The 23126-nt window shown below is 31.4% G+C and overlaps 1 protein-coding gene across 3 annotated transcripts; it reads right to left on the bottom strand.

Annotated features, from left to right (window-relative positions):
- Positions 1-3798: 3798 nt before the first annotated feature.
- On the bottom strand, positions 3799-5510 carry LOC134251680 (uncharacterized). 3 transcript variants are annotated; one of them, XM_062734091.1, is made up of 2 exons: positions 5357-5510; positions 3799-4766 (listed from the first exon to the last, which is right to left on the bottom strand). In XM_062734091.1, exon 2 carries the CDS (start codon positions 4748-4750, stop codon positions 4136-4138), a length of 615 nt encoding a protein of 204 aa, XP_062590075.1. In that variant the 5' UTR covers positions 4751-4766; positions 5357-5510; the 3' UTR covers positions 3799-4135. The 3 variants fall into 3 exon arrangements, with proteins under 3 accessions (XP_062590075.1, XP_062590074.1, XP_062590073.1); XM_062734090.1 differs by lacking the exon at positions 5357-5510 and adding an exon at positions 4909-5100; XM_062734089.1 differs by lacking the exon at positions 5357-5510 and adding an exon at positions 4852-5097.
- Positions 5511-23126: the final 17616 nt, after the last annotated feature.

Genomic DNA, 23126 nt, shown 5'->3' with positions numbered 1-23126 from the left:
CAGTTTACACAGTATTTGAAATATATTAAATATTTCACCTCGACAAACGCATGACTTTACGAATCAGATGCTTTGGAAAGCATTGAAATACAAAGTTCACATGTCATTTGCTTAGCATGCTTAATCATATAATAGTTCAATAAATTCGAACACGTGATCAGGTCATATGAGGACATTCAGACTTTAAACAGTTATAAATAGCCTATCTAGTGTTTTGTTTTGACTTATTTGGGGAACTTTGACATAATGTTAGATAATATTGGTACAGATGGTACAAAATATTTAATTTTAAAACTATTTCTATAAAGGACAAGTTCGTTACATTCCTGGATTACTCTGGAACATTTCGCACTGTGTATATGAAGAACTATTTCATTTTCATTCATTCCTGGATGATTCTGGAAGGTTCGGTTGTCTGTTAGAGTGGACTTCTATTTATAACACTACCTGAACTTAAAACTCAATTGCATGTGGCTTTAGTGTCTCCCGACTTAATCACTACTCAAGAGCAAAAAACCTTCACTTATTTTCTACTCAAGACACATAATTTGGTGTTACAAGAATTTCAGCAACCTCATTTCAAGTCGGCATTGGCATTTCGTAAAGTCTATTGTCGTTATCGCCATCGGTGTGACCGGTCAACAGGGAATGCTGTCTCCTCCTAGCCACCTGATCCCACATCTAGAATTTCTAGGGTCTCCATGTTTATGTCCTGTTCATAGATTTTTATGGGATCGGTCGTAATTATCTTCATTTTTGTCATTACACACACATACACATTTCTCATGCAAAACTGTTCCTTTGTCATACAGTTTAATAAATGTTGCAATGTCCTTAGAGCATGGAGTACAAACAATAAAATCATGTACTTATTTTCACCTAAGCTTTGGGAATTAAGGGCAATTTGATGTTCTTTACTACATGAAAAGTACATGCTAAATGCCTTTAAATGAATCTTCCTTTCTCCTTTGAACTTCGTTGGTATCATGTGATAGGAACCTCCCTGTCTATGAAACAGTTTTGCAAGTGAAAATAAATCATTGCATCTTCAGACATTGTCACCAATTTTATCCGGGACGAAGAAAAAATTTGCTTATACTTTTCATAAATCATCCAATTATGATTATAAACTTTCACGTTTTTAAACCACAAACACCTTAATGAAGGGCATCTCTGGTATTGGCTACTGACCTAAAACCTTTAGCATTTCGTTTCTGATGTAATATAGAACATGTTCTTCTGTTACTTAATGATATATTTGTACTTTTGCACAACTTTTATGCTTAATCTTTGGTACATAAAATTTGCCAATATTTTGTGACTGAACGCATGATCTATTTCATAATTAGTATAGTTTTTGGTTTGAATCTGGGCAATAATACCTTTGCTCTATACAGAAAATTGGTGAAAGAAGCTCTTAAATAAAAAACCAAATTAAATTCTAAAATCTTCAAATGTAAAAAAAAAATTTTCAATTCGAACTAAATGATTTGAAGGGCATTTCATGATGGATTTAATGGAATAGATTAAGGTTTATAGCAGTTTAAACAACGTCAAACAATGCGTCCCTAGTCTTACCAATACATGTTACATGTATTATTAAAAATATGTTAATTGGTATCACTGCATTTACCAATGACCTGTTGTTTTCTTCACTGACATTGATTTGATGGTAGATCTGTGTTGACTTCGTTTATTTGCTGCTTTGGTAGTTGCTTCCACCTTATAAGACACTTCCATAATAAATTATACGGAAATACGTCACTGCATCTCCAAACGGCGCCAACAATGCATTCTCTTTTTCCCAATTTGTTCAGTTGTAATTAACCTTTACCTATTTAAAATATTAATTTTTCTTTTTTAGTCAGAGATCATCTAATAATTTTCAAAATGAGGTCGTTTCTTTAGAGTACTTGGCACACGTAGCATTTTTGCTGATTTTTTTTCAATATAGAATTTATTTATCTATAGTAAATGTCAAGAGTGTCGAAGAATTTCATGAAAATCAATTTAACGTAATTTTCTTCTTAGCGGCTTTGAAAAAATATATGTGCATGCTCCCATGATTGGGTTATAAGAATTAGACGGTGAAATGAGGACAATAACATGCAAAAGGACAATGTGTTTTTTCGACTTTAGCTTCCATTTAGAAAACATATTCGGTCATTGGTTCCAGTAAAGCCACTGAGATATAAGTATTTTACTCATTTGAATGTCTTGATTTTTTTTACCCCCAACTTCTGCATAACAGCTATATCAGATATCACTATATATTATTTAAATGTTCTAAAACCATTAATCATTTGAATCTGAGAAATCAGTACTTTAATCATTCTTATAGTGTTTGGTTTTTTTTTTTTTTTTTTTTTTTTTTTGACATTTGATCTTTTTAAACCATAACTTTGGCTATGTAGCTAAACAGCTATATTAGATATCACAATGTATACCTTAAATCTTTAGAAGTAATCATTTAAGCGCCTTTCGATTTGCTTCTTATTCGCTTCAGATCATCCTGATACATGTATAATATTCAAGAATTTTTTACCCTTAGCTTTTATAGTTCTCTTTTTTTTATAATGTCAACTGTACATGTACTTTGGAAAGATTTCTAATGAGTTAATTATTTCTAGTTTGATGCTTGGTACATTTAAAAGGTCTGTGGTTGTACTGATTATGCGCAGTAGACTTTTCAGCTCACTTCTTCTTGTTGTGTGGGACGAATTCTAATATCAGAGAAACATCGGGTAATTTACACTGTATCTATGGAGCTTAACTAACAGTATTCAAGATCAAAAGTCCATAAAACAATATAAAATAGGAGCAGAGCAAACACGGACCTCCAAGAGATATCAGAGGTGGGATCAGGTGCCATAGAACCTACCAATGTATGATAAGATATGGAAATAAAGAAAAGAATTCAAGCTCAAAAGCAATACATATAAGGAGCAGAGGAAACACATCAGATGGGGGATCAGGTTAGAATTGAGCTCCCCTGCCACCGGTCACATCCGCCGTGTGCTCATTGCTATGATCGAGAAAAACGAAAAATTCCTTCGACAATTCTGTGTTTAATTAATGACCTATTAGTAATGAAAATTTTGAGAGACTGTGTTGTTCCGTTCATTTCTGATGATTGGAATTGAAACCTGCAACAATGCATGCTAAAATGACACTTGCAATATTTCTAAGTAATACATTGTATCCACATTAAATGGACAACGTTTGAGAACTCCTGGTAAATCAACACCACTTAGTGCTAACATGGTAATAAAGTACACCACACTAAAGGTCCATACTGTTAAATGAGCGCTTTTCAAGTCAAAATTTCATGTCATAATATACTATCATTTAACTGGATCTACTGTCCTGATACATATAGAGGTATTAAACAAAAAAAGTGTGCATGATGTTGAAACAGGCTCTTGAAAAGACTCGCACAAGCAAACATTTGAATTTAAGACCCCTCTATTACTAAGTACACATAATGCGATGTGATCTGAAAGGAAATTTTACAGTTTTATCTTATTTTATTTCTGTAAAAGAAAAATTGAATTTTTTATGATTAAAAGCGGTCTGAAGTTCCAAAACATACCTTCTTCTTTTTCAGAACTAGATTTCAAGAGATGGTTTATTTGTAAATATAAATGGTATTTTTTTGGTATTTTTCTCAGACATATAACTGGATCTTCTTAATCCTTTAGAATGGCGTACATGTTATAACTTTCCTATTATACAATCATAAGAAAGGTGCATTGATAAATAAATACCATCTCCATAAGTAAAAACAAAATATATCAATTAGTTTTTTATTCGTTTATTTCAATATCGTTGTAAAATGAAAATAAATATACATGTAAATTTTTCATTGATTAAAGTTATAATTACATCACTGTACTTTATCACAGAATTGTAAAGACAGGAATGTATACAGTTACATGGAATGTTGAGAGTCCTTTAGACCATTGATTCTTATGGTTGCTCGAGGACCTAACACTGCAATGGGAATCGAACTGGAAAGTTCCTTGCTGATTGTCAAGTGTCGCAGCGATTCTTATGACCTCAAAGTCAAATTAGTTCTGACAAATGGTTGACCTAATTGGATATCAGATCGCTCAAACAATGTTTTATAAAATGTTCACGTATCATCTGATGGATTGTTCTGCAAATCCCGGTAGTAGATAACGGACCCCACTAACTCTCCATTATGGAGCCTCCCACCTAGTGGTAGGAAGCCCACTTTCTGAAACTCGCCGATCTTCTCAATGATTCTCAGTACGGCTATATTGTTAGAAAATGTGTCCACGTACATTCCCATATATCCAAGTTTCTTTGAGAAGTTTATGGCTTTTCTCATACAGAATTCTCCCAGTTTCTGATTCCTTTCTGATCGCTTGACAATAATGAATGGATCAACTACCCCATTGACACCGCGATAGAACTTGCTCTCAGCCAAAATAAAACCAGCTAACAGTTCGCCATTTTCCTTACAAGTTACGGCAAAGCAGTCACTTCCTTCAATTTCCCGGCGGAAGTCCTTTTCGGAATCAAACTCGTCTATTCCGTAACCGTCTCCATTTTGTGCAGCTTCTTGAATCATAAAGTAGGTTTCTGTGAGTTGCTGGTCAGTCATGTAGTCGATGATGACATGGCGACCGTTGATTAAGGTGGTCACCATAGGAAGAGAGCTTAATATCCAATCGCAGGATGTTTCTTTCTCGATGAATTTGTCACCCTCCTGGTTAAGCAGCATGTTGGAAACCTCAATTCTAAGAAAAAAAGAAATGTATATAAATATACTTGTGAAAATTCCAAGAACTGTGAATTAAAATAAAATTAGTCTCTAGTGTTTACCGTGGGAGTACGGAAAAATCCAATAAAATCCCATTTTATTACTGTAGCACTACTTACATGCTTTATAAGAAGCCGACACACGGAGAATGAGAATTATTATTTGTTTTGTGGTATGTTTATACTATAACGCGGCGCGAGCGATCGTGCCCGGCTAATTAGTTATGACTGCGTGTGATGCTCGTCAGAAAGGCAAACCATGACGATCATCGAAGAGAGCATGAAAACAATAAGATATTCCGAGAGTGTTTGGCTGAGAGTCCTATATTCGTTCACCGACTTACAGAACATTACTCATATCTGCATGCACAGTCGGTGGTTAATTATTAATTATTATTAATTACTAATGACTATTCGGTAAAAATGCTTAAAGGTACATTCATCAGGGAAACTGCATAAGTTCACGTATTTTAGATATTGTTAATTTATTATTTAGGTGTATTTTTTAAATAAAGATTACATTAAAATATAAGTTTCCAGCATAATGTAATAAAAAAAATATTCTTACCTTGCCAGAGAAGAAATCAAATTAAATCGTGGGTTTCTTTTCTTCAGGTGTTGACTTTGGTAAGCGATGAGAATTTAATCAAGTCGCTAGCCTTGATGCCTGGTCAATTATAATGACAGTTAGTGGTATGCAGTGGATTTTGTCTGTCTTGGTAAAATGGGCGTAGTTTTAGGCTCCTGGAAGGGAGCCAATAATCGCAAATAAATTACATAGATACAGTATTGCATCACTAAGAAAATGTTTTCAAGGGATAGTGACATTCTTTCAATAATGTTGAATTTGTATATAAGTTGACGACGAGTTTTGGAAATCTTTAAAGTTTAAATGCCATTTTCTAGTCATTTTATCGCGTATTAAATTTTAATTTTGAGTTTGAAGTCTCAAAAAATTAAACGAAAATATACTCATAAGAGTATAACTGTGCACTTGAAATTAATATTAGATTAGATCAAGTTAGATAAATGTGAGATAAGAGTCCACATATGTTAATAATGAATTTTATTTTCCTTTTTAAGAAACTGATAAATGAAGGAAATATGAAAGGAAATTGACATACATTAAATTTTAGAGTGTTGTAGAAAAAAAAATACATAGAAAACAAAAGATTAACAAAAAGGAATATTGATATTGGTACTTTTTTTTCACAATTTTCTTTTCTTTTTTAGAAATTTCTTCCTTTTTCTTTTCTTTCCATTTTTGGCACTCGTTCAAAGAGATCAAAGTTAAGTCGGTTGTAATTCATAACAATCGGTGTCCTTGACAGACATTTGATGGAGAATGGGTTATCCGTTTTTCCAGTTATCTTGAACCTCTTAAAGTAAACACGACCTAGACAGCTAGGTGAAGGGGACTTTCAGCGTTATCTGTTATTACTCATTTTGTTTTTAGCTCACCTGAGCCAAAGGCTCATGTAAACTTTTCTGATCAAAATTTGACTGTCGTTACCTATTAAAATTTCATCTTTTCCAGAATCGTCTTGTCAATGTCAACCATATATGGTACAGGTTATCCGTGAGTTGTGGGGTTAAATGTTCGTTCAAATTAAGATACATGCCCTCTTTTAAATAGGGACAAGAGGTACTATGAGCGCTGAGCTCACTTAATATGATACCCCCACCCCCATATGATTTAATGGTAGAGTCCATGTTTTGCTCTGGGAGACGCGAAATACGTGTCAGATCAAAAAGTCAAATAGGAAGTGCACAATGGCATTATGTAATCTGTGAAAATGTCATAAAATTTTATTCAAATGTATAAGAGGAGTTTTGGATAACAAATATAGGTACCCTTTAATATTATAGAAAGAATGACAGTGTCCATGTATTGCTATGGGAAACCCAAAATATGTGTTGGATCAAAAAGTAAAATAAGAGGTGCACAATAGCACTATGTAACAATGATTCTGTGAAAGTCTCAATAAACATTCGGTGGACAAGAGGAGTCGCAGATAAGAGAAACCAAAGGTACCCCCAAAGACATGTCCCGATCAATATATACCCTCCCACTTCTCAAGCATGGGGTATAATGACAGAATGGCTGGGTTGGCCAGAAATATGAAAAAAATATATGAAAGTTTCCAGATACAGTGTAAATTCAAATCAAGACTATGTAGAGAGAGTTTAGTATGGTGGATCAAACTTTTGTACTGGTACCAGATATGTATGTTATGGTGGCATATTTCTGCCCCTTGTGTGCAAGTTATTTTTTCTATCAAATATGTCGACATGCAAGATAGATATGTTGACATGCAAGATAGTTATGTCAACATGCAACATAACTATGTTGACATGCAAGAAAATTGCAATCAAATAAATATTATAAAAAATCTTCAAAAATCTCAGGCCGACATGTGACATCAAACATGCTAGATGCTACTTATTTATGTTAACATGCAAGATAAATATGTTGACATGCACTTTATTTATGTTGACATGCAACTTAGTTATGTTGACATGCAACTTAGTGTTGACATGCCATAAAAATGCAACTTATTGTAAACATGTTAACAGGCAGAGAGTGTCTGTAAACATGCAATCTATCGATGCAAGTTATAAGTTCATGTCAACATATTTATCGCATGCCAACATAACAAGTTGCATGTCGTGACGTTGCATGTTATAAGTTGCATGTTTAAGTTTGCATGAGAATGTTGCATGTCAACATAAATAAGTTGCATGTTAACATATCTAAGTTGCATGTCAACATATTTATCTTGCATATTAACATAAATAAGTAGCATCTAGCATGTTTGATGTCACATGTGGGCAATAATTGAGATTTTTGAAGATTTTTTTATAATTTTTATTTGATTGCAATTTTCCATGTCACATATTTATGTAACCAATCAAAGCTCGTGTTACAAGTTAGATAGGAAATAAGTATGTATATAAGAAACTTTATAAAAATATTATCATTAAAGCAATGGAAAATTTTATTTTGCTGTTAAAATATGTTTTTATGATGAATTTGTATGTAATTTAAATCTTTTTGATAATTTAGATGAAAATAAAGCATTAAATTGTTTCAGAAGAAAGACTTCTATACAATCGAATATACAGTATTATATAAGAAATCATTATTGTACAGGATGACAATAATGTGATTTTGATTCAATCAAAGCTTATAATTAGTTCTTATATCGTAAATATGAACAATAGAAGTTTATAAACATTCTTTTTTCTGCAAATTTGCAGCAAAAAATTCCGACATCAAAGTTGCAGCTCATGTTGCTTTAAGAACATCAAAGACATGAGCGGTTATATTTGTAAAGAAGCATCCATTGTAGATAGTATAAAATAAGGTCTGCTCGAAACATGATCCACGGGGGCAAGATAGGGCGGTCGAAGTTTTACATTAGAACACAACGGGGGACAAAAATTAATTTTTTTTTAAAGAATAACAAAGTCATGATTATTCATATTCATACAAGAATCATAACACAGTATGTATAAAAGTTTTACATAAGTTTTATTTAAAGGGGAAAAACGAGACGAGCCATAGTTACTCAGGTGAGCGTTGTGATCCGTGTGCATCTTGTTTGGAAATTCCCATTGCATAATTTCTGTATCTGATGTTTTTATATTAATTTACTTGCCCATTTAATAAAGTTAACTGTGGGGTTCTGTTTCTTTTCTATTTCAATTAAGATTATGAACAGAATGCAACTAAATTGTCTTTCACACTTATTTTGTAATTGTGTGCAATGTTTTGAACACTGTGTTGATTGAAATAAAAAGACAGCATTAATTAAAAATCATATTTAAGTTCCGCAAAGAGTAGCAATATGTAAATGAAAATTTAAAAATAATGAATAACCTCACATGTATATATAAAGACCCCGAGTAGTGTATTTTTTAGGGATGAGAGAATCTTATCACGATATACATTAGTCATTTCTTTAACATTACACGTGTTTACGTAATATACATTTATAAATAATGCTACAGGAGCGCCACATAAAAAAGCTAATTATTTATTGAAAAAGCATGTAAAGTTTCTTAATTAGTTTTTTAAACAATTATAAATTACATCTACTTTCTCCTTAGTTTTCTGTCCAAAATTCTGATCATTTATTCTTTCCCACGACCGAATGACTTTCTTGGTTCGTAGGGTACATATATATTTTTTAAAATTAATTAAAGCCTTGTTTTACAAACCGTTAACGTATTATCTATTTATAAGTTAAAACAAAATAAATCCACTTTATTCATGGTATAACACATTGAAGAATTGATGAATCTGTCAGTAGTATGAACGGGCATATTGCCAGAGATCTTGTGTCTGTGTATATTTATGGCCAAAATTTGAAAAGAAATCGACCGAATTAATTCTTTTTAATTTACATAGATGTTATATTTACTGAATTGCCCGCAAGTTCAAACATTGTATTAATTGTAAATGGCTATTTTTAGAAATAAGTATTTGATCTACTCAGCATAAATTTAATACGGGTGTAAAAATAGAATCTAGTTTTAAATTTGTTTAACAAGTTTGGGTTCAACCCAATCCACAGGGACAAAAGCTATATGATCGGGTCGGTGTACTTATAGAATGGATGGCAATTGAAAATTTGGTTATAAAAATATAAGGGTCAACAAAGGTTCTCTACTCAAATAATTCGTCTTCATTCTACTTAGTTCTATAATGAAAACAAACATCATTCAAAACTGTGCCTTTGATATATTTTACGAAAGCCTGAAAGGATGAAAATGCAGGGTGGATAAAAAATGTTATATGATAATGCATTAAAACACAAAAAGACAATATAAATTTAACAATTTTAGTTAAGTTTAAAAATATTACGTTAAACAAAATGTTTTATAACGCGATACATTAGGCGTTATTCCGCGAAAAAACTTAGTAATTTAAGGAAGCAGATGTATTACGAAAGGCGTAACGCAGATGAAATGGCAAAATAAGGTACATTAAAAGGTTTTTAAAACGCAAAGAGAAAAAAAAGTTAATATGCCCACTGAAGGTCATAATCAAGCAAATTATAAAGGCTTTATATACGACCTCTTTTTGTAATAACGCTGAGTAAAAACTATTTTTTTCTTCAGTTTTCTTCAGTTTTTACATCCTATTTTATATTAAAAAGAATAAATGCTTAAATATAAAATTATATCTTTTATATAACATGTTTGATTTATTTGGAGTTAGAAGTAAGTTTCATCAAAGTTGCTAGGTTAATTCTGAATTGTGTTAACCAACTTTTGAAAGGTAGCATGTCGTTCATATCTGACCATGCAAACTAATCATTCAGAATTTTGAATGATTAGGTTGTATGAAATATATGGAGATAAAGAACAGTATTCAAGCTCAAAATCCATTGAAAAATTGAACAATACAATATAAGCAAAGCGAACACGGACCTCTAAAACATTAGAGGTGGGAACAGGTGCCATGGGAGAGTGAGCATTCCCTGCCGATCGGTCACACCCACCGTGTGCTCCTTGTCAATTTTGATCAAAACCCAGAGAAACGGATCCTCTCATACTCAAACTTAAAGAGTACTGTACAAAATATATTCGAAAAGTGGTGTAAAGCAGATGTGGATACTTAAAAATTCCAGGGAACTTTTGGACAATTTGAAATCACAAGATTTTACCAAAATCAACAGCTTAAAAACTTACGACTTTTCAATTTTATACACAACCATTTCCCACGATAAATCAAAGTCCAGGCTTTTTGAAATCATCGACGCCTGCTTTTTCATTAAAAATGTAACTCGAAAATTTACCACCTTGCATTGGTCTTTTATTATTATTTTGTTAAAAAACATTCTGATTTGCACACAGGTACTCTGAAGTTGACATAAAAAAAATCTTGAGTTTTTGATTGAAATATCTATGTAATTTTTGGAGACCAGATCTTCAAACAATCTATTGGAATTCCCATTGGTACCAATCGTGCCCCGTTATTAGCAGACTTATTTTTGTATTCATATGAAGCAGAATTTGTCCAAAAAATCTTATGCGTGAAAAGAAGAAAATTCTTGCTTCAAGTAGACATTTAGGTATATCGATGACGTATTGTCAAATAACAAGGATTATTTCCATTCTTATGTCGATACTCGATACGATATATCCTGGTGAGCTTGAGATAAAAGATACCACATATTCTGACACAACTGCTTCATATTTGGATATTTTACTTGAAATAGATGTTAATGGTAATCTAACAACTAAGCTCTGTGATAAACGCGATGACTTTAATTTTCAATCACCAAGCTCCCTTACTTATGCGGCAATATACCTTCATCACCTTCATCACCTGCATACGGAGTTTATATATCTCAGTTGATTCGATTAGCAAGAGCATGCTCTACGTATGTACAATTTCTAACACGAGGTAAATTATTGACAAACAAGTTGATGAAACAAGAATATCAGCAGTCTCGTTTAAAGTCATCCTTTCGTAAGTTCTATGGTCGAATCAATGACCATGCCAGCAAATACAATTTATTATTGAGTCAAATGCTGACTGATGTTTTTCATACTTATGGTTAGTCCATTATTTTTACACTGAATTGACGAGGGGTTTTCCGTTATTTCCCGATCATGACAAGGAGCACACGGCGGGTGTGACCGGTCGAAGGGGATGCTCACTCCTCCAAGGCACCTGATCCCACCTATGATGTTTTGGAGGTCTGTGTTTGCTCTGCTCCTATGTTTTGTATTTTTAATGAACTTTTGAGCTTGAATACTGTTCGTTATCTCCATATATTCCATTCAGAGGCAACGAATGGCGGCAACTTAATTTTCAGTTTATACATTTACATTGAAACACTATTTTAAGTCATAATATTGTAAATATACTATGTATAATGATTTTTAACATTTGAAAAAATGAATATGACGTAAAATTTAATTGACTCTAAAGATGAGAAGAAATAACCCAGGTTTTACGAAGTAGCTCTAACTGCACACATGCTTCTAGCTAAAGTGAGCATAAAAAACATTCCGATCCCGATGACTAACCTATCACCTTAATGACGGACAAACAACTGAATCATTTCAACATGTATCTCTTTGGGCTTTCATACAAGTACTACGCAAAAACGTGTAAATAATAAGTCTGATTTATAATTAGTGTATGGTGAAATAATGGTGACGATGAAAGTTTCGAGACATTTCGACATGTCAAAACCCCCCCGGGCCAAGGCCTTTCCTTAAATTTTTACTGCATAGACATTGTGGTTTGTCCGCTTAGCTTCATCATCAACATGTCCTCTATAATCCAAATTTATTATCAGTATTTCTTTAAATTGTGTAAATTTTTAATATCTTTTAAGCTATGAAATGAGCTAATGATTGATGGTTCATATATGTATAATAAATTATAATATACTAAGTAATGTATAATTATGTATACGACGATTCCTCATTGCCATGGGTAACTTCAAAATGCTCCATATCAAGGAACGGTCAGAAAATCTATATCAAGTATCAAACAGGTGTATAATTATCTTTTTATTAATTCAGCTGTTTTCATAAATTATTTGTTCTTTACTAATTCCTTTAAAAAATGATAATTTGTTTTTACAAATAAATAAAAGATACAGTTGATGCCCTTATACGCTTCGGTATCAATATGTATGAAATGAATTTGATAAAAATAACTTGATTTGTTTATTTTTAACTAAACTAAACACAAATTTGAGAAAAGTGAGATCAAGGTAAAAGAAAATGATATCGTAATGAAATAAAAATAGGGATAACGAACAGTATTCAAGTTCAAAAGTCCATATAACAATACAAAATAGGAGCAGAGCAAACACGGACCTCCAAAAATGTTGAATCTGATCGATATGTATAAGCAAGTGAAGTCTGATAAAATCTCAAGTACTTTCTTGAAAAAAATAAATTGATTACATATAGCTCGAATTTGAAGCCATTGAATAGCTCTCATCAATATGCATAAGCCACAGGCATTTGTTTCGGTAATAATTTTCTTTAACCCAAAGTAAATGTATAATGAAAAACACCCTAGTGTTATTATTATACTGTGGGTTTAAAAAAAAATACCGAAACGAATGCGTGTGGCATAAGCATGTAAAGTTGAATGAACTATCTTGAAAAGTTTCTTACAAATTAAGCTAATTTTAAAACATAAAGAAGATAAGGTCAAAGTCAACGTTAATGTAAAAGAAATTAAAAAGTTAATACAACAATATATCGCCAGATTGTAAATGTTATATCAAACCTCCTTTAATCCTCACTAAAATATTAACAGCAGTGAAGGAGCAGTACTGCCCAACAATTTACTATAGTATTCGAAAAGCATCCAAAGACTTTATAAAAATTTAAAAGCACAAATCTATTGTACCAAGACTTTTTAACATCTTTTGACGCTTTTTTAACACTTGATACACCCAGTCCTCACAGTAAAGGAATGATAAGAATATCTTAAATCATCGACAACTTTTTTTTATTTAAATCCTCTGATTTGTCACCTTTACCCATTCTTAAAATTATTCTGATTCTTCAAGCAAGTACTTACAGTTGGAAAAGATTCTTGAGGGTCTCATTAACAATATCTTCAGTGTACAATATGGTATTTGGAGACCAGGGGCTTGTAACATAAAGCTTGCTAAGTTTTTGACTTAAGTAGGGTCGTAAGTACGTTTTAGGCACAATCTTAGGACCTGTCTAAGTACTACTTAAGTATGTCTTAAACCGTAACATAAAGCAAACTTAGCTATGTCTTAGCTAAGTCAAACTTATGTTAAAGATATTTCATACGAGTCAACCTATAGTTTTTCATTTTATGTAGATATATTGTTAAAAGTGATCCAGTTAGGGTTTAAATTAAATATACATGTATATTAAAGTTGACGTCTTTACATATCGGATTTAGTTATGTTAGATTAGATCTCGTATTAAAATGATGATTCTGTTATAAATCATTCGGAATATTTGAAAACAAATACTAGTATACTGCACGGTCACACCGTTGCTATTCGTGGTTCATCGTGAATGTACGACTATTGTTTTATCGATCACTTGAGATGTTTTCAGTTTACTTTTTGTTACTCTTTTGTTTTGACAAATGTTCACTTGCTTCGTTATGCTCGCAAACATAACAAGATAGTCGACCGTCTATCTACTTGAAATTGAAACTCTAAAAAGGTTCAAAACACCCCCCCCCCCCTTTTATGTATCAGGCATGTCAGTAGCAAAGACTGCATAAGTTTTATGATATACTCATTTGCAATTTAATCAAGGCTGCAAAAACAATTTCGGGGGATATTTTTCGTATGTCTCCACTTATCAACTCTCTCCCTCCCTCTCTCTCTCCCCCCCCCTCTCTGGAACTATAGTGAGCCCTGTCTAAATCCGCTCTTATCATGTTCTACATTTATTCTACTTTACATATACTTTTTATCACTGTTTTGGTCATCATCCTCTTTCTTTTCTCTTTTAAAAAAATTATTTCATCTCATATTTTCAAAGTGAACAGAATGATCCATGATTTATTACTGTGTTCATTTTTTTTCTACAACCTACGCCCCACTACCCCCCCCCCCCCGACGAAAAACTAAAATTCTTAAATCGGCATCAAATATAGATAATTGTTTTCTATAACGCATAATATGAATAGAGGACTGTTTTAACGTCGAAAGTCAACATTAGATAATTCCAAATATATGTAAAACAAAGTTAAGATATACTTAAGTCACCTCTATTGGCCGCCTAAGTTTTGCTAAGATTGTCAAATCTTAGCACGCTTCTAGTTACGGTCTTAAGTTTTAGACTGTACTTAAGTCCTACTTAAGCACGGTATAAGACTTAAGTAGCCTTTATGTTACGACCCCCAGGTCTTCCAGCAGCTGTTTGAATTTCCATGAGTTCCAGTGATTTGGGCTTTTTTTTCTCTTACTGCAAAGCAGAGTTTAGTTAAAAACTTCTATAAAAAAAAAAATAGAAGTCACTTTCTGTAGCCTTCAAAACCTTCGTTTTATATCTTAAAGTAAAGAATTTAATTCACGAAAAGTTTTAGTATTTTTTATTTTGTTTTACTTTCCTGTGTACACTTCTTAATAAATATCATTATTGCTAAGTTAAGTTTAAGTACAACATAATTTAATAAATGTGTTTAATTAAATGATAAATCAAATATTGACAAATTCTATTGGCAAATAATTAAAACTCTCCCAGTCCATTTATCAATTAAGAAAAATTGTGGTCACATTGGTTAAATGTTCAATGCGACAAATATTTATGTTTTGGCGTTTGAGGAAGAGGGAAAGGAAATTAAACAATAAAGCAATTCAGGCGAGGCAAAAAAATTCCATAAGGAAGTTGAATTTAAGGTCAATTTAAGGTTAGGTGTCTGGTTTATTTGTTAGGGTGGAATCTTTTTTTTCTGCAGTGTCATGTCAATTTTTTCAAATGGTTTCTCATTTATCTATTGATTTTAGTTAAGTGCATGTACTTCTAGATATTTTGTAAAATAGAAAAAATTTTTAAGTATAAGAGGTATTAAGGATATCGAAAATTAAGTTTCATATTTTTAATCGGTAAAAGTAAACATTCTACGAGGGTCGTTAGAAAAGTTCGCGGACACATTGAATTACGGAATATCTGTTGTGTACTGTGAAGTATGGCCTTTGTCTGAATAAATTCCTACATTTTGTTTATTGAGATGTAAAAAATCAGGTCCACATTATAAAACCTTGAAAATTTACAACAATTTTTACTATAAGGTCATGGGATTCACGGAACAATCACTTGACGTAAGGCGACGTGACAACTAGATTTCAACCCGTTAAACTTTGTCGCAGTTCTATAAAACTTTCATTTCTTCAGATATTTCTTATCTTTTTTCTACCTTAACATTAAATATCTATATCAAGACATGTTAATTTTCTTCTATAATGTCTTTTGTACTGATTCGGATATTATTGAGACCTTTAAAAAAGTAAATGCAGTTAATCGATCAGGTATGGAAACTATGCAAAACCATATAGGCGCAACACAACGTCCATGCGATACGGGGGTATTGAAGTATCGATGGAGTTAATCATTCAAAATGTTAATCCTTCAATTCTTTTGAAGTACAACCACTTGAAAACTTGTCCTTTGTAGGTGTAGGAAATTCCCGGCAGCATCTTGAACATTTTAATCTCTTTTTAGACATTTTTCAGTCTGCATATACAATTTTTACGTAGTGCAGTTCTCCATGACGCTCAATGACGTTCCGATTTTTGGCTGTGTTTTTACGTGTTGATAATTTATTTAAACGGCTATAAAACAGTCATACACCCTCCAATTTAGTTCAAAATTTCTCCCAGTGACGTTTCATGAATACTTTAGCGGCAGGTAAAATATCATAAATCTCTTTGCTCTACAATTGTACAATTTTTAATTTTAATAAAGAGTCTTTGTGATGTAAACGTGCCAGAATGTAGCATGCTCCGTGAAGCAAGTTTTATCAAAATAAAAAAGCTGTATATTTTTCAATAATCACCGGAGAGCACCAAATTCTTGTATATTTATTGGAAAAAAGATAAAGATTTTATCTGGAAAGTTTGACCGGTTTCGTTGAAATAGCGCGCTCACAGTAGAACTTGTCCGCGAACTTTTCTAACACCCCTCGTACATCTGCTTTTTTTAAAAGTCAAATTTTATTTTTTAAAAATTTTATTCAGAGGAATAATATGAAATGTTATATAATAATTGAAATATCATTACTTTAAGGTACTCCGATCCTCAGGTTAAGAAGATCAGGCATAGACTAATTGAAAATGCTCACAAAAATATCTCTGAATTCACAAAGTAATGTGATGTAATGAAATACCCACGATAATTATTCAAACTTCATCTTTAAAGTAAATCATATTAAAGAAGGAAAATTAGTAAATCAAATAAATTTTCAGGAAATGCTAATTAAAATACCTACTATGCATATTCCGATTCAATTTGGATCAACAAACACATTTTACAAATACAAATCATAGGTATCCAGGCTTTTGAAGAAATTGCACAATTTCTATACTAATCATATAAGGTATTTTAGTTTCTTCTATTTACTTCCATCATTTTACAATGCATAGTGTATAAACATTTTCCTATCATTGCAAAACAGCATAAATCACTTATAATTTCATATCATGTGTAAATAAACATTGGTATCTATAGGTCGATTAAAAAAAAACTCTTAAAATACTTTTATGGGGTAAAAATTTACACTTTTTTATAAGACCTTTAAGAGAACTTAAAGAACCTAGAAGGACATTGAAAGGTATAAAATGAAAACTGTTGCATGAAAAGAATTAATTTTCAAGCTTCATTGGAGACTTTTTGAATGAAATCATAAATTAAGGAGTTATCCTTCCTAAATCAGGATCTGAGTACCTTAATATTAATTTCTAGCAAAACTAATAGAAATAAGAATTATAATTTCGATGCATACATATTTTTCAGTTAATAACATTTAAGGAAAAAATAAAATATCTCATATAACACTTAAATTCATAGGTATTTCATATCATAAATCCCATGATTTAATAATTCAGTTGATATATTTTATGTAAAATTTGTGATGTATTAAAGAATATGTACTCATAATAACAACAATATATGTAAGTGTTTAGTACTCTTACCGGCAAGGTCAATGACTTCGCCAGTATTTGTGTTCTGCTATAGAATGAAAACGTACCTTCCTTCCCTTCTGATGAAGTTAATTATACCCGACATAAATGTAAAAACAAGTTCATCAGGTGAAAACTGCACCTATCCATAGACTCGAAATAACTGCGTTCTAGTATTCACCCAAGAAAAAATACTTCAGATTTTAAAAAAATTCAAGCCCTTCATGTATTGAACATGACGTTCTCTATGATTTTTAAAGAAATGTGTAATATCAAAGTTCATTTATTTGAAAAAAAAGGATACAGTGTCACATGTAAAAGATGAAGTTAACAAACAGTGGCCGATCTTAAAAAGTCTATTTAAATACAGATACGCGAAGGGAGCAAATAAACAGACCACAGGAAAAATCTAGAGGTGGGACCAGGTGCCCAGGAGGGGTAAACATCCCCTGTTGACCGGTCACATTCGTCGTGAGTCCTATGTATTAATCAGGTGGACGAAACCTCTCGTAGTCCAATTCCGTAAAAAAACAAAAACAAAGGCCTAGCCATTGGTATGAAACAAGTCTGTCAAAATTCGACCCAATGATAAGTTATATTTGCTAACAAGCGACCATAGAATTAACGAATTTAATACGGTTATTGAAACCCATGTAACATACACTTATAAGTGAATAGCATATCTCGCTTTAAAAATTTATCGAACTCCGAGCAAGTTCTTGAGTAGCAAATTAAGTTGGGAATCATGAACAACATAAGCAGATGATGATAGAATATTATTGCATAAATAAAGATAATAAACGATGGAAAACCTGAAGTCATTTCGTTCATCATACAATTCGCATGTACATGTAGTTGTTAGTTGGCCTTTATCGTCTCTATTCAGTAAAACATCCAACAAGAAGCAGACTCTGTGGTGTATTTTACTTCAAGTTCATTGGAATTATATCCAGTCGTCATATGAATGAAAATAATCCATGAACTATTATATTATAAATATCTATATTATATCATATTATATTTTATTATATTATATTATAGTATAGTATAGTATAGTATATTATATCATATCATATTATATATTATTATATTATTATATTATATTATGTTATATTATATATTATTATATTATATTATTATATTATATTATATTATATTATATTATATTATATTATATTATATTATATTATATTATATTATATTATATTATATTACATTAATAAATAAAACATCGTAGCTGTAGCTGAATGTCGAATTGATTTCCTCTTCTAATGTAGAAATTTGTGAATCAATTCTGCTTCGTACGAATATAATACTTAAATCATTTAAGTTTGTCTACAACAGACTTTAAATTTTGTATTCTGTATTTTAATTATCATAAATGTGGTTTTAATAACTTTAATTAAAAAAGAAATTCTGCATACAGTATAATAAATGATATCATTAGCTGCAGAACTGCTAGTAGCTCCTTACTTGAGAATGCCACACTTTCGGAGGTAAGATATGAGATATTCTACAGTATCTCTCGTGTGGTTAATGTACAAAACCTGGCCACAATTATCCATAAAAGTATGAAAAAGCAGGTGTATGCAAAATTGTGTATTTAAGGTAAGGTTTGCGTTTACAGGGAGATAACTCTTGCGAATCACCAAAGCGTTTGAAACAGGCGAATTTAAACCAGCGATGCTAAGCATCTCGGTAACGAATTTCCTCTGTCATACTTGATGTTTGTTGTCACTTAGTTATTGTTAGGACTAAAAACAAAGGACGTTTTTAGAAGAAGGTCTTATAAAAAATCAAAGCATAGGAATCTTGGAAGCCTTTGAGATTAGCGTGATGCATGTGGATGAACTAATAAAGGAGGACTTGTTTATTTTCGATACGAAACGTGGCGAGTTGCACGGCAATTCCGATCAGAAGAAAGTCATTGACGCATTGTTGATTGTGCTGTTGTGTGTTTCTCGCTTCACCACTACACTAAAATTTTAAGTGAGAATGGGAAAGAAAAAAAGAAAAGACCTGAGAGTATCCTGTAAAGCAGACCTATTATGCTATGTGCAGTCCGAACAGGGAAGAAAAGTCACGGTGCATTTGGCCATGTCCAATGATGATGTTGACAGTTTGATTGTTGATAGTATTTTCATCAGGTAATTATTTAACTATTCATTTTACTGAAAGTTATGAATGGTTTACTAACTACGGATTTAAAAACGATTAATAAACGGTACAAGAATGTCAGGATGTGACTAATATCCCAACATTGCCAAAAAAAAATAAAAATGCATTCATCATGTTCATTCAAGAAATTATGAAAAATAAAATCCTTGCTTATTAGGCATAATATCTATAACATTACTGGAACAGGTATTCAATTGTTCAAGTTAACTTTTTAAAATGAGGTTTGATTTTAATTAATATCTCATTTTCTAATTAATAAAAAAGAGATACAGATTGTGCATGACAAGAACATTAATTTTCTGGTTCAAGCATTTGCATTTCACTAATTCAATCTGTAAATTTTTTCAATAATTTCATATTGATTCTTCATTGATTATATTGGAAATTTATTCATTTCATTGAGTGAATGAAACTCAGTGCAATTCCTTATGCAATTCCTTAAATGTTATTGTAAAAATGAACACATATATGATTTCAGATCACGGGCCATTAATTGAAATAGATAAGAGCCAAAAAAAAGTTCTTCAGTGTTTCCTTAAAAGATTTGTGCCATCAATCAAAGTAGAGGTCATCCCATATCAGCTCAAGAATATTAAAGAAAGTTGGATGGATCAACCAGACATGGCAAAATCAATGGAGATTTGGGGAAGAACTTCTGACGTGTTATACCAATGCATATTTTTATATGTCTATAGATTATAGATGTTTAAAAACATCCTATCTAGTATATACATGATGTTTTCCATATATTTAGAAAATATGTGTATGTGATGATTGCAGTGCATGCTCTGTTTGTCCATCTTTGAATTTGTTTTCAGTAAAATAAATGTATACATCATAGGTATTAATTGAAGGTTACTTTTTTCTATACCTACCTGTAACAAGTTTCTTAAAAGGGTTTGTAAAATTGCAAAGAAATTAATACATGAACAATTAAGATTAATATTTTTATTCATTAAATTTTGTTCTTACCAGGACCTAATATGCTCAAATAAGTATTTCTGAAAACTGATGAGTTTTGTACATATAAAGCTGCAGTGAACATGCATAATTATATCTACTGTAACAGTTTAAAACATGACACTTGGAAATTGTAAGGTTGTTAATTTAGTAGGAATGATAAGACCAGTTTAGTAATCTACTAAAATTAAAATATTTCACAAATACATGTAGTTTATTTTAAAATTGTTTACATTTATTATCTTTTAATTTTTTCTTGTATTTTGATTTTAAAAAGGAGAAATTTTGATATATTTAAATTATTATTTCATGGATATCAAGGAGATATATCTATCACTGTAGCATCGTTTCTTTTTCCCTGTTCCTGACAAATATTTATGACAGTGTTAAGTCATTTTGCAGAATTTGTCTTTTCTCTGAAATCAGAACTACTCTATAAACTCATTAAAGTATGAATTGATGTCACGTAGAATTCATTTTTATTTTGTTCTGTCTGATATTTCAATTTAGATTCTTAGACTACCTAATCCAATGATTGAACTTATGTCCATGAAGTGTAGAAATATACCATCTTTAAAAAAATGTTTGGTTGTCGGCCTCTCCAGACCGACTGACTAAAATGACCAGACTGAAACTTTTTTTCAATGCAGGGCTGTATTTTTTTTTTCTTTTTATTCCTCTTATCCCCCTTAAAAAAATGTTGAAGATTTTCTCACCTACCGACCCAATAATTTTACCCTGACTCAAGAGAGGGCAAACAAACATTACTTTAAAGATAGCATTTCTACTCTTCGAAGTAAAGAAATCATTTAATTATAAAAACAGCAGCTTCATGGATGCTATGCTTACAACATTTCACTCAAAAAATGGCATACATGTATAATGACAGTCACCAGCCATTACTGAATAAAGGTATTTTGCTACAAAGATGTCTAGAAGTTACATGTTGGAATAACTAAATCAGCATGAGGTCAAATTCATAGGCTTTTAATTGGTTTAGTTGCAACATGTTCCGAAGTATGTTTATATACATATACATGTACTTCTAAAGGTGTTGCAGTATAATGTCATGGACAATTTCATCAGAATATTCAGATGTAAAAATTGCCATAAATACTATAGTTCTTCCATGGAATAAATGTTTAGACCATCATATAGCACAGGAGGAGTTTTATTTTGAATATTTTTGGCCAATTTATGCCTAAAAACAATATCAAAAATAACATTTAGTCTTAAACATTCACCATGACAAGGTGATATCAATGTTGTCTTTAAAAGTGTAGAAAAAACCTGACTTTTATGTTTTGAACCCATTATAGCCCCTGTTTCCATGGAAATAATATTGGGGACATACATATTTTTTTAGTTCAAATTACTGAAAATGATCAAATTAATAACTTCATGGATTTTGATGGAATCGGTAGATATGTAAAACGTTGATTTTTATATTTTTGTTGCCATGGCAACGGTTACACTTTATCCAGGAAAATTGAAAAATCTTCTTTTTACCCAAATTTTCACATTTTTGATAACGGAAAATTAAAAGTTTAAATAATAGAAGCATGAATTATACTTATTCAGGTCATTTTAATTATAAAAGTTTGATAATTTATAAAATAAATCAATTTTTTCAATGAAATTAATATTCGAGGTAAAATATGAAATACGTTAAATTTGGCGTCTTTTACTAAACAAATGGGGCGGGCAATATCTTTGAAAATCATATTAAATGATGAAGCTAATCTCCCTGAATAAATTGATATATAGCATGTGTGCATATTTAAAAAAATATGAGTTGGCGGGAGACGCAAACCTTACCTTAAGAGCCATTCTCTGTAATGATTTGAAATTTTATATAGGAGCTGTGTGTGTGTGGAGCATAGTCTCAGATTTTCTCCAAACTCTCTATGATAAAAGTAATTGATATCCTAAACTGAAATCAGGCAAAAATTGGTTGCTATGTTATATAGTTACCATGGCAACATGTCTTAAAGTTCGAAAAATGGCATTTTTTAACATGTTTAGAGCCCCATAGTTAACATTTGCGGCAAAGCAAACAATTGGCAATGACTGTTTCCAAAAGTTGAAGGTCAGATGTCTCAAATGCATGATAAACATGTTTGGTAAATCAACTATTACATACGTTACTATGGTAACAAAGTATTCAAAAGTAAAAAAAAAAGTATTCACTGAATTTTATAAAGTCATACAGGTAAAAATAAAAAGCAATTATAGGATGAAATTTGACCAAATAATAGAAAAAAGAGCCTTGAAACATATACCAAGAACAAAATATGATATTTCATTTTGGTTGGCAATGGTTGCCAAGGTTTTTATACCACAGAGAGCCTTCAAAGTAACACTCTGTATGTTTAAATCTAATCCTATCTTTTAAAAAAAACACATTCCTTATAACTAAGGCTGTTTAAAATTAAAACTACGTTTAACGTCACCCGCGCGCGTAGGTTTATGAGAAATTCGTCTTTGAAAAAAACAAACAATTCGGAATTCCGTATGTCCGTTCCGGTTTGGTTCTTC

Source organism: Saccostrea cucullata, unplaced genomic scaffold (genome assembly GCF_032062105.1).
Source record: "Saccostrea cucullata isolate Sc308-1 unplaced genomic scaffold, CSIRO_AGI_Scuc_v1 ctg168, whole genome shotgun sequence".
NCBI lineage: Eukaryota > Metazoa > Mollusca > Bivalvia > Ostreida > Ostreidae > Saccostrea > Saccostrea cuccullata.
This window is presented reverse-complemented; position numbering and strand designations above follow the sequence as displayed.